At 35.9% G+C, this 17,764-nt stretch overlaps 1 protein-coding gene and 1 long non-coding RNA gene across 2 annotated transcripts in view; both read left to right on the plus strand.

The window, feature by feature from the left end:
- Nucleotides 1-17,764, plus strand: part of LOC114310151 (uncharacterized) — a 46,763-nt gene that overhangs the window by 20,862 nt on the left and 8,137 nt on the right. The gene's annotated exons all lie outside the window — the stretch shown is intronic.
- On the plus strand, nucleotides 3,107-5,769 carry LOC114310093 (expansin-A12-like). The gene is made up of 3 exons (XM_028256004.2): nucleotides 3,107-3,327; nucleotides 4,362-4,671; nucleotides 5,202-5,769. Exons 1-3 carry the CDS (start codon nucleotides 3,168-3,170, stop codon nucleotides 5,512-5,514), a joined length of 783 nt encoding a protein of 260 aa, XP_028111805.1. The 5' UTR covers nucleotides 3,107-3,167; the 3' UTR covers nucleotides 5,515-5,769.

Consider the following 17,764-nt stretch of genomic DNA (forward strand, 5'->3'; position numbering starts at 1 on the left):
TGCCTTGCCCAACTCAACCTACAATACACTCAATTTTATGATTAGCAACTTCTTCATCAATTTTATTGAAGTTCTTCATAGTGAAGTAGAGTAATGAACTTCTATGATATATGTCTATGTTTACAAGCTATCGAATCCAAAACATGTTTTTGCCTATAATATTGGACATAACTTTTTCTATCTTTTTATGATTATTTTTCAATTTCATTTATTTTATTTTATTTTATTTTTATGAATTTTCTGTTTTCTTTAAAAAAAAAAAATAAAAAATAAAAAGTGGAAAGTAACAGCATCCACATTTTTGGACTATTGGCCTTGGGCACCTTGTTTGTGAATAATGGTATTGCAGATACAGACTTATGTATATTATTGACATGGGGGTGCTGCTGTGCCCCTCGTGGAGACTCGTTCTAAATCTCTTTCGTTAATCTGAATTATTTATGTTGTATAGTTTGTTAAAAATATTATTCATATAAAAAATTAAGTTAATCGGATGTTCGTAATCTCATGATTAAATTCTAATTATTTTTAAAAAATTATCAAAATTATGTTAACCATTAATTTTTAAAAAACAAATGTGCTTTTGTTATAAGGTTATAGATATCCAATCAACTTAATTTTTTACATAGATGATCTATTCAACAAACTCTACAATATAAACAGTTCGAATTATCAAAAGAAACTTGGGATGAGCCTCCAGAAGAGGGCACAACAGCCTATGTATTATAGACTAATTAGTATTATAGATCTAAGTAATTGCTATTAATTAAGAAAAAACTTGAAAAAGTGAAAAGACTTTAATTTCCCTCTACATTGGAAAGTTCCAGTTGGAACTTGGACTGTCGTAGATATATTAAAATCAACAATGCTACATTTATCAAATTTAGTATCATCTGAATTGTCTGAATTTGTTCATATTAATCGTTCGACGGATTAATCGTCCAATCATTCGGATGATAGGGGGTGACGAGCATAATAGACGAGCGTGACAATCATAATGGACGAGGATAAAACCAATCTTCCGATAAGTCATTTAACTAACCCAAAATTCGAACAATAACAAATTCAATGAATAATCATTTCACTACTAAAATATAAGAACCCCCTTATTCTTTGCTTATCCCAAAGAAATTCCAAGATCTAAAAACATGGGCTTGACAACATTTGGCGTTTTCTTCCGCCACTTTATCACAAGTTGGACCCACAACAAGCTGACAATTATAACTTATTTTAATATAAGAGTTTATGCTAAATTATTTGGTATAATTTTTATTTATAATTTATTAGGAAAAAATAGCTTAAATAAGTTTTTTTTTTTTTTTTTAAAAAAAGCTAATTTTTCAAAAATTAGGTGAGAGATACTTTTAATATATGCTTTCTGATTTTCAATTTTTAACTTAAAATAATCTCCAACAAACAACCCCAATAAACTCCATTAGAAGTGTTCATAGACCAACTTAATTCTATTTTGAAGCTAACCTCAAACTAAATTGTAATTTTAAAATTTAATAATTAAACTAAACCAAATTAAATTGCATTGCTTTAAGGACTCAAAACGGTATGAAAACTATGGGTAAAATAGTTGATCATAATCTGTCTCAAAAAATATAAATAAAATAAAATAAAACTTGCCGGTTAGCAAATGACTATTTAGCTTACAAAAAAATAAATAAATCTTACCCAACTTTTTCACCAACAAATAAATAATTTTTTTAACATTTATCATACGTATCAGTTTTTTTAATAATTGTTTTTTTAAATAATAAATATATATATCATCCTATGAAATATAGGTATGGGTACGAATATTAATACTGTTACGATATGGGTACGTTGATACGGTAAAATCTAAAAAAACGTAAGGTATGGGAATGGCTTGTTAGGCTTATAAAAAAATATTTATTTTTAATTTAAAGTAATGCAAAAACCAATTAAATGGTTTAATTTGTTAAGATCTAACCTATAATTAACATTTAATGCCAAAAGTAAAAGTATAAATCAAAATTAAATGTTATTATATTAAATAACTTACAAACCATATTTTAATTTTAAAATCATGCTAAGTATAAAACTTTAAAAAAAAAAAAATCTAGTGAAAGGAGTTTTATCTTTATAGTAAAAGAAAATATTATTTCAACTGAGGTACGATACGGCTTGAGTATATACTAGGTACGTCTAGTATGCCAAAAATTAAGAAGAAAAAATTTAGGTACGTATTTCGTGTACTCGGTATATATCCAGATGTATCAGACGAGGTATCATACACCGATAAGTACCCGATACAAATACGATATATTTTTTAAAATACCCATGCTTCATAGATATCAACACTGCTAGAAGCACAAAACCATTCACAAAAAATGTAATAAAAGGCTAAGATTAAATGCAATTATAAAAGGATCTACATTTAAAATAAATTTCATTCTATCATTGCATTTGTTTATAACCCATATTTTAATTACGTGTTATTAGCATTAGTGAAAGGTTTTTACTAACAAATAGCCAGAAAAATAATTGTAAAACTCAAAAAACTTTTTACTAGTTTCAAAAAACATTTTTTATTCATTTGAAAATATTTTTTTAACTTTCTCATCATTTTAAAAATATTCTTTTTATACTAATCCCAAAATTAACACTTGTTAGCATTTAGGTTAACGAATAACTATTACATCAGTTTGATTCATAAATTTTGATAGAAATTTAAAAGAAAAAACAAATGAACAAAATGCAAATAAAATATAATTATACGTTACTTCTCTTTCTCTTTCTAAATTTCTTTCTAAATTTATGAACCAACGACCATTAGCGAATCCTTACCTTAATAATGAGGTATGCCAATACAAAACACCGACAGAGGTGACTTTAAACAAAGAGCACTATCAAGCACATGCCCATGCATTCCCATTGTCTCCCACTCACAAATGGTACTACGTGGTACTGTTCCGTACCTTAAGGGACATGAATGAACAAGTTACACTACAAACAAACGCGTCTTATGAAACAGATGAGATTTCTCTATCTCTCTCAATCTCTATTATAATCACCGACTACCGCGTTCTCTGCAGATTAATTAGTCTATAAATGAGTGCACTCTTTTAGATATTTCATGCAGACATTGAAACTTGGTTTTGAGTCTTGATTGATAGATAATATATTATCAATTAACAATGGCGACCTTATTACTTTCTAATATTCCTTCTTCACTTTTGTTTTGGATGTTTTTATCTTTTGTGGGTATTGTTTTGAAGGGTGTCAATGGACAAGGTAACCGTTGGCTCAACGGTCATGCTACTTTCTATGGAGCCAATCAAAGTCCCACCACCCTTGGTAAGTGTTTGTTTTTAGTTTCTTATCTAAGTTAGGTCCCAATTGCCTCCTAAAATTAGGGTTAGGTTTTTCTCGAAATGAATTGGGGTTCACTTCAAAATTTTGTGAGTGTTAATGTATAATGTAATGTATATAGTATAATATATTACTCTGTTAATATATAATGCATATAGTATAATATATTACTCTGCTTATAGGACAGAGCATAAGATTCTTTCAGCTGCTTTCGGCCCCTTTTCTCTTTTATATGATTTTTCTCTCATGATGATGTTGTATAGCAGCTCCTATATAATGGAGCCTCTTCTTACAGTTTATATACGTTGAATCAAAGAGCTTACTCACTCTTTCAATATCACACTCTCAACATATTTCACAGTGAGAAATGTATAAGTTCTACAACAGCGGGGCTCACTTTGAGACTTACCAACTTTCATAAAATTTTGAATTTAGTATTGGAATTGGAGAGAAACTATTCTCATTTTGTAAGATGGGTAAGAGATGTTTTTCTTAAAAAATAGCTCAAAGTTCTATTACTATCAAAATTAAGCAAGAAACTCAAGATTGGAATTAACTGAATTTTGGCAAAACTTCTCACTTTCTCATGATAAAACAAACACACAACTAGCATTTGAATTTGACTATTTGCAATAAAATAATAATAATATTTATACCATTGGAGTAACATTATTGAAATATAACATTTTAATATTATTTATTGTTAAAGTTTAGCTTTAATTGATCATTTTAGCAATGCATGCTCTATTAATGTACCAATTCAGATGTTGGTTGAATATTTTGTTCGTACTCTAAAATGCCTTTCAATTTTTAGTATTAGAGAGTAGAATTACGAATGTATCTCTTTAGACTCCAATTCAAAATACATCTCCACAATGAAAATGTCTTACGTCGTCTTATATATTCATTCTAAATATCATCTAAAACCAATATGGAATGCTAACATAAACAAACTATGATATTTTCTTGTGAATATGAAAGATCATAATATGATCAAAGTCGTTCAATCTTGTGGTCAGGTGGAGCATGTGGTTATGATAACACATTCCATGCTGGATTTGGAATAAACACAGCAGCAGTAAGTGGTGTGCTCTTCGGAGGGGGTGAGGCATGTGGTGCTTGCTACCAACTCATGTGCGATTACAACCTCGACCCAAAGTGGTGTCTCCGCCGTGCAGTCACCACCATAACTGCCACCAACTTCTGCCCTCCGAACAACAATGGAGGGTGGTGCAATCTGCCACGTAAGCACTTCGACATGTCTATGCCTGCTTTCTTTCGCATTGCACGACAGGGCAATGAAGGCATTGTCCCTGTACCCTATAGAAGGTAATCCACTACAATATGTAATATATTAAAAAAAATGATTTAGAAACAGAATTGTTATATATAAACTCAACGTGAAATGATGTGAGAGTAGCATTTTAAAATTTAACTCACGATAATGGATTTTTTTATTTTTTTAAAAGCAAAGGAACACAAAATGACACATTATTTGCATGTAAAAAATTTGTACAAAAAATTTATTTGTATATCGACGTTAGCCAAAAACTAATGATATACAAATAAAATAACACATTTTAGCAAAAGAGGGTAACCATAACAAAATGAAAAACGTAATACTACAACCACATAAATTTTTTTAAGAAAACATACAGAATACAATGTTGCTAGCACCAATTTGAAGAGGCAAAAACACATGTAATTTCTTATATTTTGAAATTATTTTACTAATTATTAGTATAATGTACATAATTTTTACAATTTTTGCACACCCCTAGATCCATCCTTGACTAGCACTGTATTTTATTCACCTTTTCTTAAAAAAATAAAAATTATACATATGATTTGGATTGAAGGGTGGCATGTAGAAGGAAAGGAGGAGTTCGTTTTACCTTGAAAGGACAATCAAATTTCAACATGATTATGATCTCGAATGTGGGTGGTAGTGGAGATGTTAGGGCTGCATGGCTTCGGAGCTCCAGGACCCGAACTTGGGTGGGCATGCACCGAAACTGGGGCGCAAATTGGCAAAGCAATGTGGATCTTCGAACTCAAACTCTGTCTTTCAAACTCATGTTGGCTGATGGAAAAACTTCAGAGTTCTTCAATGTCGTCCCTTCATCATGGAAATTCGGACAGACCTTTGCTTCCCAAAATCAATTCACATAGTTTCTAGTATTATTAATTTCGAGACATTAACATGTCCAAGAACATGCATTTTTTGAATGGTTCAAGGACATATCATATCATATAATTATTTATTTATTATTTACTATTATTATTTATTTAAAATACATATATATAAGTTTAAATATGTGACAGGTCTGTCATTTACAAGTGTATTATGAATTTGTAATTTTATTACTCCTCACCCATTCATAAATAAAACAACTAATAAAAGAGATGCTTGATTATTTTGGATCACTCTGTTGTGAATTTTAACTAACATATATCTTAGAAAGAATAAAGTGACTTCAAGTTCATCAATCAAAATGTTTCTAGAATTACTGTTTTACAGAAGCAAAGGTATGATGATAGGGACAAAAGTTAACATGAACATGGGCCTAATGATGGGCCAAGAAATAGAAGACCTTGTATTTCACTACTGCAATTGCTGCCACGCATGAACCTTACGCAGCATGCCAAAAATACCCAATTCGAATGTATTCGTCCAACCCGATTTTGCCAACTTCAAAATTTTGGGGACTTAAAGTAAACTCTTAATATGAGGCATTTCATAATTTAAATTCTCACATTTTAATTATAAAATTATTAATCAAGCTTACATTATTAAACTTATCAAAAAAATTATTTTTAATGAATAAAATTATTAATTCATTCAATATTTTTTATAACATAGTTAACTCAAAATAATATTTAATCAACATTAAATTTGAAAAAATTATTTTTTCGTAAATAACTGAATAAGTATAATTAATTGTATTATATGCACAATCCATGTATTTGAGAAATAACTTCCCATTAATTTCAAATAACTCATAATATCAAGCCTTTTTTTAAATTTTTTTCAATGAAAATAATTATTCATTAGTTTAAATAATTCAACACATCAATCTAGTGTTTTCATAATTAAGCCGCTGTTTGGGAAGTTGAGGATGGGGCTTTTTTAGCTAAAATAGTTACAAAAAAATAAAATAGATTTTTTAGTCTAATAAGACAAAACATCACATGCAACTCATAATCATTACATTATTTCTCTCACAAAAAATCAAAAAAACTTAAAAAATCTTCCCAAACGAGACTTTTTAGCCCCAAACTAAAATAACTAAAAAGTTAAAAAATCAAAAAGTTAACTCACTTCCCAAATGAATCCTAAGATGTCTTTTTATTTTATTTTATAAACTAGTATAATAACTAAAAGAATTTCAAAACTATTCTTTTGCTTATTTTTAAAAGGCACAAAGCAACGACTTTCCTACTTCGAGCCAAAGGCAGCCTTGATTCCAATAGAAAAGGTTTGGTACAAGATAAGATTGTGAGCATAGTAGTAGGAAGATTAAAACTCACATTAATGGTTCAGCAAGGTATTTATTATTGTGGGGACATAATTTTTGAATGACGACATGTGGCCGAGGTGTCACCGGAATGCCAGTCGAGGTGCCACGTGTCATGGTCATGATGTCGAGATGATCTCGGGTAGGTCGAGGTTATCTGCGAAGATGTCGGAATCCGAGATAAGCGGATAAAGGACAAGAGTCCTAGAATGGGAGAAGACTTTAGTTTGGGTAAAGATGAGACTCTTAGAGAGTTTATCCTAATCTTACTGGGAGTCCAAGATTAGCAGTAATCCTAAGTCCATTAGAGCTAGGCTCCTATTGGGACTAGGATTGTGTTGGCTATAAAAGGGAGGCACCCCCATGGATCTAAGGTATGCTTTTTGTATTCTGAATAGTGAGTTAAGCACTATTGGGTATCTTTGAGAGATATTGAGTACTGACTTGATCGTCGGAGTGGCCCCGGGTGGACGAGCCACCGCCGGAAACTCTTTTTTCTGTTGCAGGTCATTCGCGCTTAATCTATTCTGCCAATGCTCTCCAGCTAAGTACTAATTTGGCAGTGTGGTCAGAAAATCACCCACACAATTTGGCGCCGTCTGTAGGAACAAAAGGAGAATAGATGGCCAACGACAGATCGAAAAAGAAGGTTGGGGATGACACTCCTACTGAGAGTGAGAAACATATCGACCATGGCGTCAAATAAGACAACTACAATGAAGAAACTCGTGATAAGAATCATGGAGAAGAGGACATCGGCCAGGAGGGCGACATGCCGAAGAAATCAGACCGAAGCATGTATTATAACGAGGACGACCTCCAGATATGGAAAGAAAGATGCTTACGAAGGGACGACGAGATGAAAGGAATGGTGAACAAATTGGTGGACCTGTAAACGGTTATCAATTTCATGATACAGAACAACGTCATACGGCCACCATTCCCGTCACAAGATACGCCGATTCCAGCAGCCAAGAAAGATGCCCAGGCAGGAGGGTAGAAGACAACTCCTACGACTTCTCAGCACGATAGGACCAAGGAACATTCTCACCGGCCTTCAAGGGAGGTCGGACGAGGAGAATCAAGAAGGGGAGATTCACAGAGGACACATCGCATTAAGGAAGCTGACTCCAAAGAACATCAGCATGTTCAGGGGAAGGACTTCTGTTTCGATGCGACCAATGAAGGGAGGTCCAAAAGGACTCGCAATGACACAAGAAGTAGTGCACCAAAGAGGCTGAAATCCGGAGATAGCCGAGCTCCTAGACGAACCAAGGAGGATCTGATGGATTACCTCCAGAGAAAGCGATAAGATGCCGAGGTGACCTCACCTGTCAAGCCGAGGACACGGTTCTCGATAAAATTGGACAAATTTGAGGCCCCGAAAAGGTTCAGTATGCCAAGGTTTCAGATATACGACGGTAAGTCAGACCCGAACTTTCACGTCGGCTTGTACTTGAACTCGATGGCATTGTACACTGAGAACGAGCCGTTGCTCTATAAAGTGTTCCCCTTATCCTTCGGAGAAATTGCATCAGATTGGTTTCACAAGTTGCCGAAAAGAACTGTGAAAACCTGGAAAGGCCTGGCTGAGATGTTTGTGACCAGGTTCGTGACAAACAAGCTACAGCCATTAAGGGTGGACGCCCTAATGGCCCTGAAGATCGGCGAGGATGAAAGCCTTAGGACCTACGCCAAAAGGTATTATGAGGTATTCAACCGAATACCAGGATGCAACCAAGAGGTGGCGGTCGTGCTGTTTAAAAGCGGCTTGAAGGATGACTGCTTGTTTCAAAAATCACTGGCAAAGACATTGCCAAAAAGCATGGAGGAGCTGATGGCCAGGATAGAAAAATATGCCAGAGCCGAGGAGGACACGCCGGGGACAAAGGCGTCCAAACTAGAGAAGAAAACTGGTTCGCCGTAGCGAAGCCGAGATAACACTGGATATGAGAAGACAAGAGCTCAGCCCAAGTAAGCCGATCCCGGATTCCAGATCTCAGATCCCAGATCCGAGAAGACAAGATCTCGGCCTAAGATGATTAAGTCCGAGAAGAGAAGAGTTTACCGAGATGATGTTTAACACTTGTTGAAACTTGAGAAAAGTTTACAAGTTGAAGTTAAACCGAGATGATGTTTAACACTTGTTAAAACTTGAGAAAAGTTTACAAGTTGAAGTTAAACCGAGATGATGTTTAACACTTGTTGAAACTTGAGAAAAGTTTACAAGTTGAAGTTAAACAGAGATTATGTTTAACGCTTGTTGAAACTTGATAAAAGTTTACAAGTAGAAGTTAAATCGAGATGATGTTTAACACTTGTTGAAACTTGAGAAAAGTTTACAAGTTGAAGTTAAACCGGGATGATGTTTAACACTTTTTGAAACTTGAGAAAAGTTTACAAGTTGAAGTTAAACCGAGATTATGTTTAACACTTGCTGAAACTTGAGAAAAGTTTACAAGTTGACGTTAAACCGGGATCATGATTAAAGGAAGGAACGATATAGGTTTCATCACCTCAGGATGCCGAGGTAATAGAACCTAGGGGGCAGTTGTGGGGACATAATTTTTGAATGACGACACGTGGCCGAGGTGTCACTAGAGTGCCAGCCGAGGTGCCACGTGTCATGGTCATGATGTCGAGATGATCTCGGCTAGGCCGAGGTTATCTGTGAAGATGTCGGAATCCAAGATAAGCGGATAAGGGACAAGAGTCCTAGAATGGGAGAAGACTTCAGTTTGGGTAAAGATGAGACTCTTAAAGAGTTTATCCTAATCCTACTGGGAGTCCAAGATTAGCAGTAATCCTAAGTCCATTAGAGCTAGGCTCCTATTGGGACTAGGATTGTGTTGGCGATAAAAGGGAGGCAGCCCCATGGGTCTAAGGTATGCTTTTTGTATTCTGAATAGTGAGTTAAGCACTATTGGTTATCTTTGAGAGATATTGAGTACTAACTTGATCGTCGGAGTGCCCCCGGGTGGACGAGCCACCGCCGGAAACTCTTCTTTCTGTTGCAGGTCGTTCGGGCTTAATCTTTCTGCTGGTGCTCTCCAGCTAAGTACTAATTTGGCAGTGTGATCAGAAAATTACCCACACAATTATTATTATTTTTTTTTATCAATTTAAGAAAAAAAAATGAGAATTATTTATAAGTCTTATTTCAGACACTTATGTTACATATAGTCTTAAGTAAAAACTTATATTCTCATAAGTCCTATGGGAAGTTACTTGACACATTTACCCTTAATAGTAGTTCTTAATATCATAAATAATATGAAAATCATATATAGGAAAATGAATGTTACTATAGATCATATCCATATACATTAACTTTGAAATTCAAAAAACACGTTATTTGTGGAAATCAAAGGATCAGTTTGGCAAAATTGTAAGGTAAAAAAGAAATAGATATGTTTTGTGCCTCTACGCTAATGTAAACGGCTGATTCAGTTGATAACATTTCGAAACTCACCACAAACAGAAGAAGGGACGCGATTCGACGGAGACGTTCGAGGGGAAGGTGATAACGGTTACCGTTTCCGGTGAAGGAGAAGGAATGATGACTCCGAAATGTAAGTGTGGATTTGCCCCTGTTTTGCAATGTTCATTTATTTGATTTTTATTAACAACCCAAAACTAGGGTTTATGTGACCTTCAGTGGTAATCTATTTTGTTAGTTGTATGTTTTATGAGAATTGTGATGAATAATTGATTTTACAATTTCCGAATTGGAAATAGTATGTATGTTGGGGTTGTACGATGGGGGTTCTGCGGGTTGACCAGTGTGAGTGATTTGTGCTTGATTCGTTATTGTATTAGGTTTGCTAGACTATTTTGGGGGCCACAGTCACATTCATTAATGATTTTATTTGTTTTTTTTCAATCCGAGCATAGTATTGGGTTTGGTAGACTATTTTGGGAGTTTCTCATTGCAGTACGATGTTGTTTGGTTATGGGGCTTAACTTTAAAAAATCAGTTGTTGAATGTGAATGGTGCCACGTCTTGGTGTTGTGTGTTGTACAGTTAATGAATGTGATTGTGGCCCAATATGAAATTAGTGTCGGATGTGAGTAGAAGCACATGTAAGTTAGATTGTGTGTATAGTGCCACATGTTGTACGATGTCGTTTGGTTGTTTTCACTCAAATATATAAGTAAGTTGTCGGACGTGGCTGGTGCCACGTCCTATGTTGATCTGCTTACATGTTTGTGAATTTGTCAAGATATTCGAGGGATAGTGTTTGTAGATTGTGACATGAAGAGAAACAAAAAATGTAACATGATTTGGGTTGTGTGGTTGTGATTTCATATAAGCATATGAAGAGGTTACGTTTGTGTTAATAATAGTTTTCGTTGGCAATCTTCACGTAACACATTTTCTTTTATTTTTGGGTTCAGATTATTAAAGGAATTGGCATGTCTGACAGTATTCATGGTCACATGGAGTATTTCACATTCACTTTTTGAATCATGGTCATGTATGTGGGTGCGAAATTACTTCTAAATTTCTGAGTTGTGTGATAATAAATTTCATTATAATGTCTATTGGAATTCACGAGGAGAATATTACATGTTTGAACTGTGAATGTGCAATGAATATGTAGGACACAACAGGACATGCAGAAAGTGTCACATCACATTTGTGTTTGTAGTAGTTTTCAATGACAAGCTTCACGTAGCACATTTTCTTTTATTTTTGGGTTCAACTTATTGCATTAATTGGCATGTCTGTATGTATTTCATGGTTACGTCGAGTACTTCACAGTCACATTTTGAATCATGGTCGTGCATGTGGATGCAAAATTACTTCTAAATTTTTGAGTTGTGCGACGGTAAATTTCAATATAATGTCTATTGGAATTTGCGAGGAGAATATTACAACCTTGTTTGGTTTGTTTTTCAGAAAAAATTTTGGGAAAAATTCTCTACAAACAAATTTTCAAGAGTAATCAAACCAAACAAATTTTTTCAAAAAAAATCTCAAAATTTTGTTTGGTTACCTACTTTCCAAAATCACTTTTTCTCTCATACACATTAAATCAAGCACTGAACTCGAGCGGACCTTGGTGGCCTGCAAAAATACTGGTTATCTCATTTCTACGGTTGAGCGTGAATGTCACACTACATGGCTCCCAACTTGAACGTGAATATACCCGCTCGAGCGGACATCCATGTCTGCAAAAGTGCCGGGAACCAGCATTTCACGCTCGAGTGGCGAATCCCCCGCTCGAGCGGACATATCGGATTTTGGGTTTCCCAGCAAGCTGACTGAGCTTCAAACTTGCATTCAAACTTATGTTTCTTGCATATGACAACTCATAACTCTCATATACATTTACTAACATGATACAAACACCAAATTACCACATTATGAAGTTCAACTCCCATGAATCAATTACATGCATGCCTCAAATTATTCCAAGCTCATCACCAACATAACAAATTCATACATTCAAGACTCACACCTCCATGATTTGCACTAGCATGTGGGATATACCCTTTATCCTCAACTTAATTGGTGAAGAGATGATCAAAAACATGGACTTCAATCAAAATTCAACATGGATTACACACTTTACGCTCAAACATGGAAATTCATAGCAATTTCTTACATGCATGCATCTATTGACTTCAAATTCATCAATTACAACTCAATTCTTGTTCTTGGTCACATAATTACTTGAATTTACATGATTACATACTCAAATTCATGAATCAAGAGTTGATTACTCACCTAGGAGCTTCAATTTTTCTAATTATAGCTAAATCTTGAGCTAATCCCCTTAGTTCTTGAATCCTCTTGCAATTCTTCAATGTTGGCCCCTCTCTCCCACTAAATTCGACCCTCTCTCTCTCTAGAGAGCTAATCTTAGGCAAATGAGTGAAATGAGCTCAAAACCAAATGAATGCGAGTGTAATGCCCCTTTTTTAGTCTCCCACTAAATCAAATCGATTAAGGTTAATAATAGTGCTCTAGTTAATCATTCTGAATCTAATTATTTTGATCCGAATAAATTTCTAATTAAATTTCACCATAGGCTCTAAAAATTATGCTAATCACAATGGCGTAGTCAATTTTGGCTTCTGTGGCCGTTAAGGCCTTAATTTAAATTCTAGAGCAGCGAATCGAACAGATTTTCTTACAGTGAACAGATAGAAATTTAAAACCACATATATTCATATAAATAGAACTCAAAATCATATCAAACACATAATCACATTCATAATAAAGATCAATTAGCGTATTACGGAACTGGGTTATCACAGTCTTCCATTCTTTAGGAAGTTTGGTCCTCCAAACTTATTTTACCTTCGTCGGGAAACAAATGTGGATAGCATGGTCGCATTTCATCCTCTTTTTCCCATGTGGCGTCCATCCCGTAGTGTTCTTTCCATGTTACTTTCACCATCGGAATGGACTTGCTTCTTAACTGTTTCACTTGCCGGTCGATGATTCGTTTCGGCCATTCTGCGTATTCCATATTTTCATCAAGAGCTATCTAGTGATAATCAATCACGTGAAGGGGATCTCGAAGATAACCCCTTAACATTGACACATGAAACACATTATGGATTTGCTTAAATCCCGGTGGCAAAGCAACTCTATAAGCAACTGGACCAAGTCTTTCCAAAATTTGAAACGACCCAATGTAACGGGGCGACAACTTACCCTTTTTTCCAAACCTGACTTGGCCTTTCATCGGAGTCACGCGAATAAACACATGGTCACCAACCTCACACTTAAGAGGTCTTCTTCGAACATCTGCATAATTCTTTTGCTGACCCTGGGCCGTCTTGAGCCTTTGCTGAATAATCTTGATCTTTTCAGAAGTGTCTTGCACAATTTCAAGCCCAAGCAAGGCCCTGTCTTTAACTTCTGTCCAACAAATCGGTGATCTACACCTTCTACCATATAAAGCCTCGTACGGTGCCATACCAATGCTGGAGTGGAAGCTGCTATTATATACAAACTCTGCTAGTGGCAGGTAATTTTCCCAACTCCCTTGGAAATCTAAAGCATACATCCGAAGCATGTCTTCTAAGGTCTGAATTGTTCGTTCTGATATCGTCAGTCTGCGGGTGGAATGAGGTACTAAACCTTAATTCTGTTCCCATAGCTTTTTGCAAACTTTTCCACAATCTAGACATAAATTTCGGATCTCTATCCGAGACAATGGATACCGGGACTCCTTGTAAACGGACAATCTCATCAACATATATAGTAGCCAATTTATAAGCATCAAATGTAGTTCTGACAGGTAGAAAATGTGCAAATTTAGTCTGTCTATCCACTACAACTCAGATAGAATCCATACGTCGAGGTGTTCGGGGTAGACCAACAACAAAGTCCATAGTCACATGCTCCCACTTCCATTAAGGAATAGGGAGGCTCAAGCAGACCTCCTGATTTCTGATGTTCAGCTTTAACTTGCTGACATTGAAGGCGCTTGGACACATATTCTGCAATTTCTTTCTTTATTTTGGGCCACCAATAGCTTTGTTTAAAATCCCGATACATTTTGTTATTACCCGCATGCATAGGAAACGCAGATTTATGGGCTTCATCTAGAATTCTCTTCTTTAGTTCTGGAACATTTGGGACACACATTTAGTTTTGAAATTTCAACACTTCATTTTCAAGGCTGAACTCTGCCTTCGGACTTGTCTCAAATTCATCAATCACTTTCTTGAGGAATTCATCCTCTTTTTGCCTCAGTTTAATTTCAGAGATTATTGTTGGTTCAACTGAAATGACGGCTATCAATCCGTCCTGTTCAAACGATACCATTTCTATCTCGAACTTCTCAAAATCTTGCAAGATCTCTTTCTGTTCAGTAAGTAAACAAGCCAAACTCCCCATCGATTTCTTGCTCAAGGCATCAGCAACTGTATTGGCTTTCCTAGGGTGATACTGGATCTCAAGGTCATAGTCCTTTATCAGTTCAAGCCATCTTCTCTGTCGCATATTCAGCTCCTTCTGTGTAAAGAAGTATTTCAGGCTCTTGTGATCTGTGTAGATTTCACATTTTGCCCCATACAAACAGTGCCGCCAGATTTTCAAAGCAAAAACAACTGCGGCCAATTCTAAATCATGTGTTGGGTAGTTCTTCTCATGTGGCCTCAACTGCCGAGAGGCGTAGGCAATTACCCTTCCGTTCTGCAGTAGTACACAACCCAACCTTTATAAGATGCATCATTGAAAATTATAAAATTTTCTGTGCCCGTGGGCAATGTCAATACTGGTGCAGTGGTCAGTCTCGTTTTCAGTTCATGAAAGACAGATTCTCTTTCGTCATTCCATTCAAACGGTTGCTTTTTCCGTGTCTGTTAGGTAAGAGGCACAACTATTTTTGAAAAGTCTTTTACAAATCTTCTGTAGTACCCAGCTAAGCCCATGAAACTGCGGATTTCTGTTACATTTGTCGGTGTAGGCCAATTCACAATCGCCTCTATTTTCTGCGGGTCCACTGATATTCCCTCCTTGTTGATCACATGCCCTAAAAAGATTGCTTCATCCAACCAAAATTCGCATTTCTTTAGTTTAGCAAATAACCTTTTTTCGCTAAGTATCTGTAACACAGTCCTCAGATGTTGTTCATGTCTAAGTCTATTCTTGGAGTATATCAAAATGTCATCAATAAAAACCATAACAAATTCATCAAGGTATGTTTTAAAAATTCGGTTCATTAAGTCCATAAACGCTGCCGGAGCATTAGTTGCCCCAAATGGCATAACAAGAAATTCATAATGGCCATACTTTGTTCGAAACGTGGTTTTCTCAACATCTTCTACTTTCACTTTCAACTGATGATACCCGGATCTCAAATTAATTTTGGAAAACACTTGTGATCCCTGCAACTGGTCAAACAGGTCATCAATACGAGGTAGGGGATATTTATTCTTTATTTTTACCTTGTTCAATTCTCGATAGTCGATACACAAATGCAAGGTTCCATCTTTCTTTTTCACAAACAACATTGGTGCACCCTATGGTGAGGTGCTAGGTCGGATAAACCCTTTGTCAAGCAGGTCTTGCAACTGTTCTTTCAGTTCTTTCATTTCAGCAGTAGCCATTCTGTAGGGAGTTTTGGAAATAGGTTGAGTGCCTGGCATAATTTCAATAGTAAGCTCTATCTTCCTGTCCACCAATTCCCCTGGTAATTCATTTGGAAACACATCTGGAAATTCTCTAACAATAGGGATATTGTTCAATTCAACATTCACAGATTGTTTAGATAGCACACAACACAAATAACCCTGGCACCCTTTCCTGATTAATTTACGTGCTTTCATTGCAGATATCAAATAAGGTGGAGGCACTACCTCGTTACCCACAAACACAATTTCTTCCTGTTCCGGTGGTTTAAACACAACCCGTTTTGTTACACAATCAATGGTGGCACAATATTTAGTTAACCAATCCATGCCTAGAATTATATCAAAGTGCCTAAAGTTCAAGGGCAACAAATCCACATACAGAATAGCATTCCCAATTCGCATGTCACAAAAACAATATACGGATTCACATTATACAGATTCCCCGGATGGAGCAGATACACATAGCAGATATAACAATAATTCTAGAGGTCTACTCAGTCTAGATGCAAATGCACATATTACGAAAGAGTGTGTTGATTCGGAGTCAATTAACACAAAAACATCCTGATTACATATAGAAATAGTACCTGAGACAACTGCGTTAGCATTCCGTATATCGCTCGGAACAAGCGCGAAAACTCTCCCTTGCCTCACGGTATCTCCGGTAGTAGTAGATCTCGTAGTATTTCCTGGTTTTGGGATGGATGCTGTTGAGCTAACAGCTAATTTTCCACGGTTCTGGTTACAGTCTCTGGCCATGTGCCCTTGTTTACCACATTTAAAACAGGCTCCCGACACACGGTAACAAACCCCACGTTGCCTTTTACTACAAATATTGCACATAGGAGATGTATCTCGGGAAGAATTTGAAGTACTTGAGGAGCCCGTGTTTTGCTTCTTTGAAAATTTCTTCTTCGAAAAGAAGCCCTGTCTTTTGCCACCATTCCAGTCGGTTGTTGATCTGGTCTGTCTAGCTATGTTAGCCTCTGATATTATGGCCCAGTCTAGCACCCCAATATAGGTTTCCAGCTTCAGGACATTTACCCTTTCTAAAATATCACTTCGAAGCCCACCTTCAAAATGTCTCGCTTTCTTGTAGTCGGTATCGATCACATGTGGTGCAAACCTGGCCAACTTAGTGAATTTGGCCTCATACTCAGCTATGGTCATACTGTCTTGTTTAAGTTCCATGAACTCTGATACCTTCCTGTCATAGACACATTGTCGAAAGTATTTGTCGTAGAAAATTTCTAGAAATTTCGCCCAGCCAATTTCTTTATGATTCTCACGAATTAACATCCACCATCTTCTTGCCTCATCTTCGAGCATAAAGATGGCTAGAAGTACTTTCTGTGTCTCTGTACGAGGAAACACTTCAAATAGCTTTTCAATGCCGAGAACCCATGCTTCGGCCTTCAACGGATCTAATCCCCCATGAAACTGTGGCGGTTTCATTTTCTTAAACTCCTTGGTGAGAGCTATTATTCGGTCATCATTCTGTAAGTCTGGCACAGGTGGTGTCGAAGGAGGAGGAGGTGGAGGATGTGGTTGCTGCCACTGTTGTTGTCACTGTTGTTGTTGCCTCAATTTTCTGCCATTTCCTGGATTAATCTTTCCATCCTATCCATTCTGGCAGTAGAGGACTTTTCTATCTCATCACTACTTGTTCTCACCATCTGATTAGATTTCCATTATACTTTATACAAAAGATTCACAGGTATGCGTGTACTAAAGAGCATACATATTCAAATAATTTGCAATGTAAGCAAATCACAAACTTATAACACATAATTGTTCACATTAAA

The sequence above is a fragment of the Camellia sinensis genome, chromosome 8, assembly GCF_055761805.1.
Source record: "Camellia sinensis isolate YWXY chromosome 8, ASM5576180v1, whole genome shotgun sequence".
In the NCBI taxonomy this organism is placed as follows: Eukaryota; Viridiplantae; Streptophyta; class Magnoliopsida; order Ericales; family Theaceae; genus Camellia; species Camellia sinensis.

Excerpts from the sequence above, each read along its gene's own strand:
- LOC114310093 (XM_028256004.2), top strand. The coding sequence starts at position 3,168 with ATGGCGACCTTATTACTTTCTAATATTCCTTCTTCACTTTTGTTTTGG. Across the intron at positions 3,328-4,361 it reads TCAAAGTCCCACCACCCTTG|GTGGAGCATGTGGTTATGAT; the intron begins GTAAGTGTTTGT and ends TCTTGTGGTCAG. Across the intron at positions 4,672-5,201 it reads GTCCCTGTACCCTATAGAAG|GGTGGCATGTAGAAGGAAAG; the intron begins GTAATCCACTAC and ends TTTGGATTGAAG.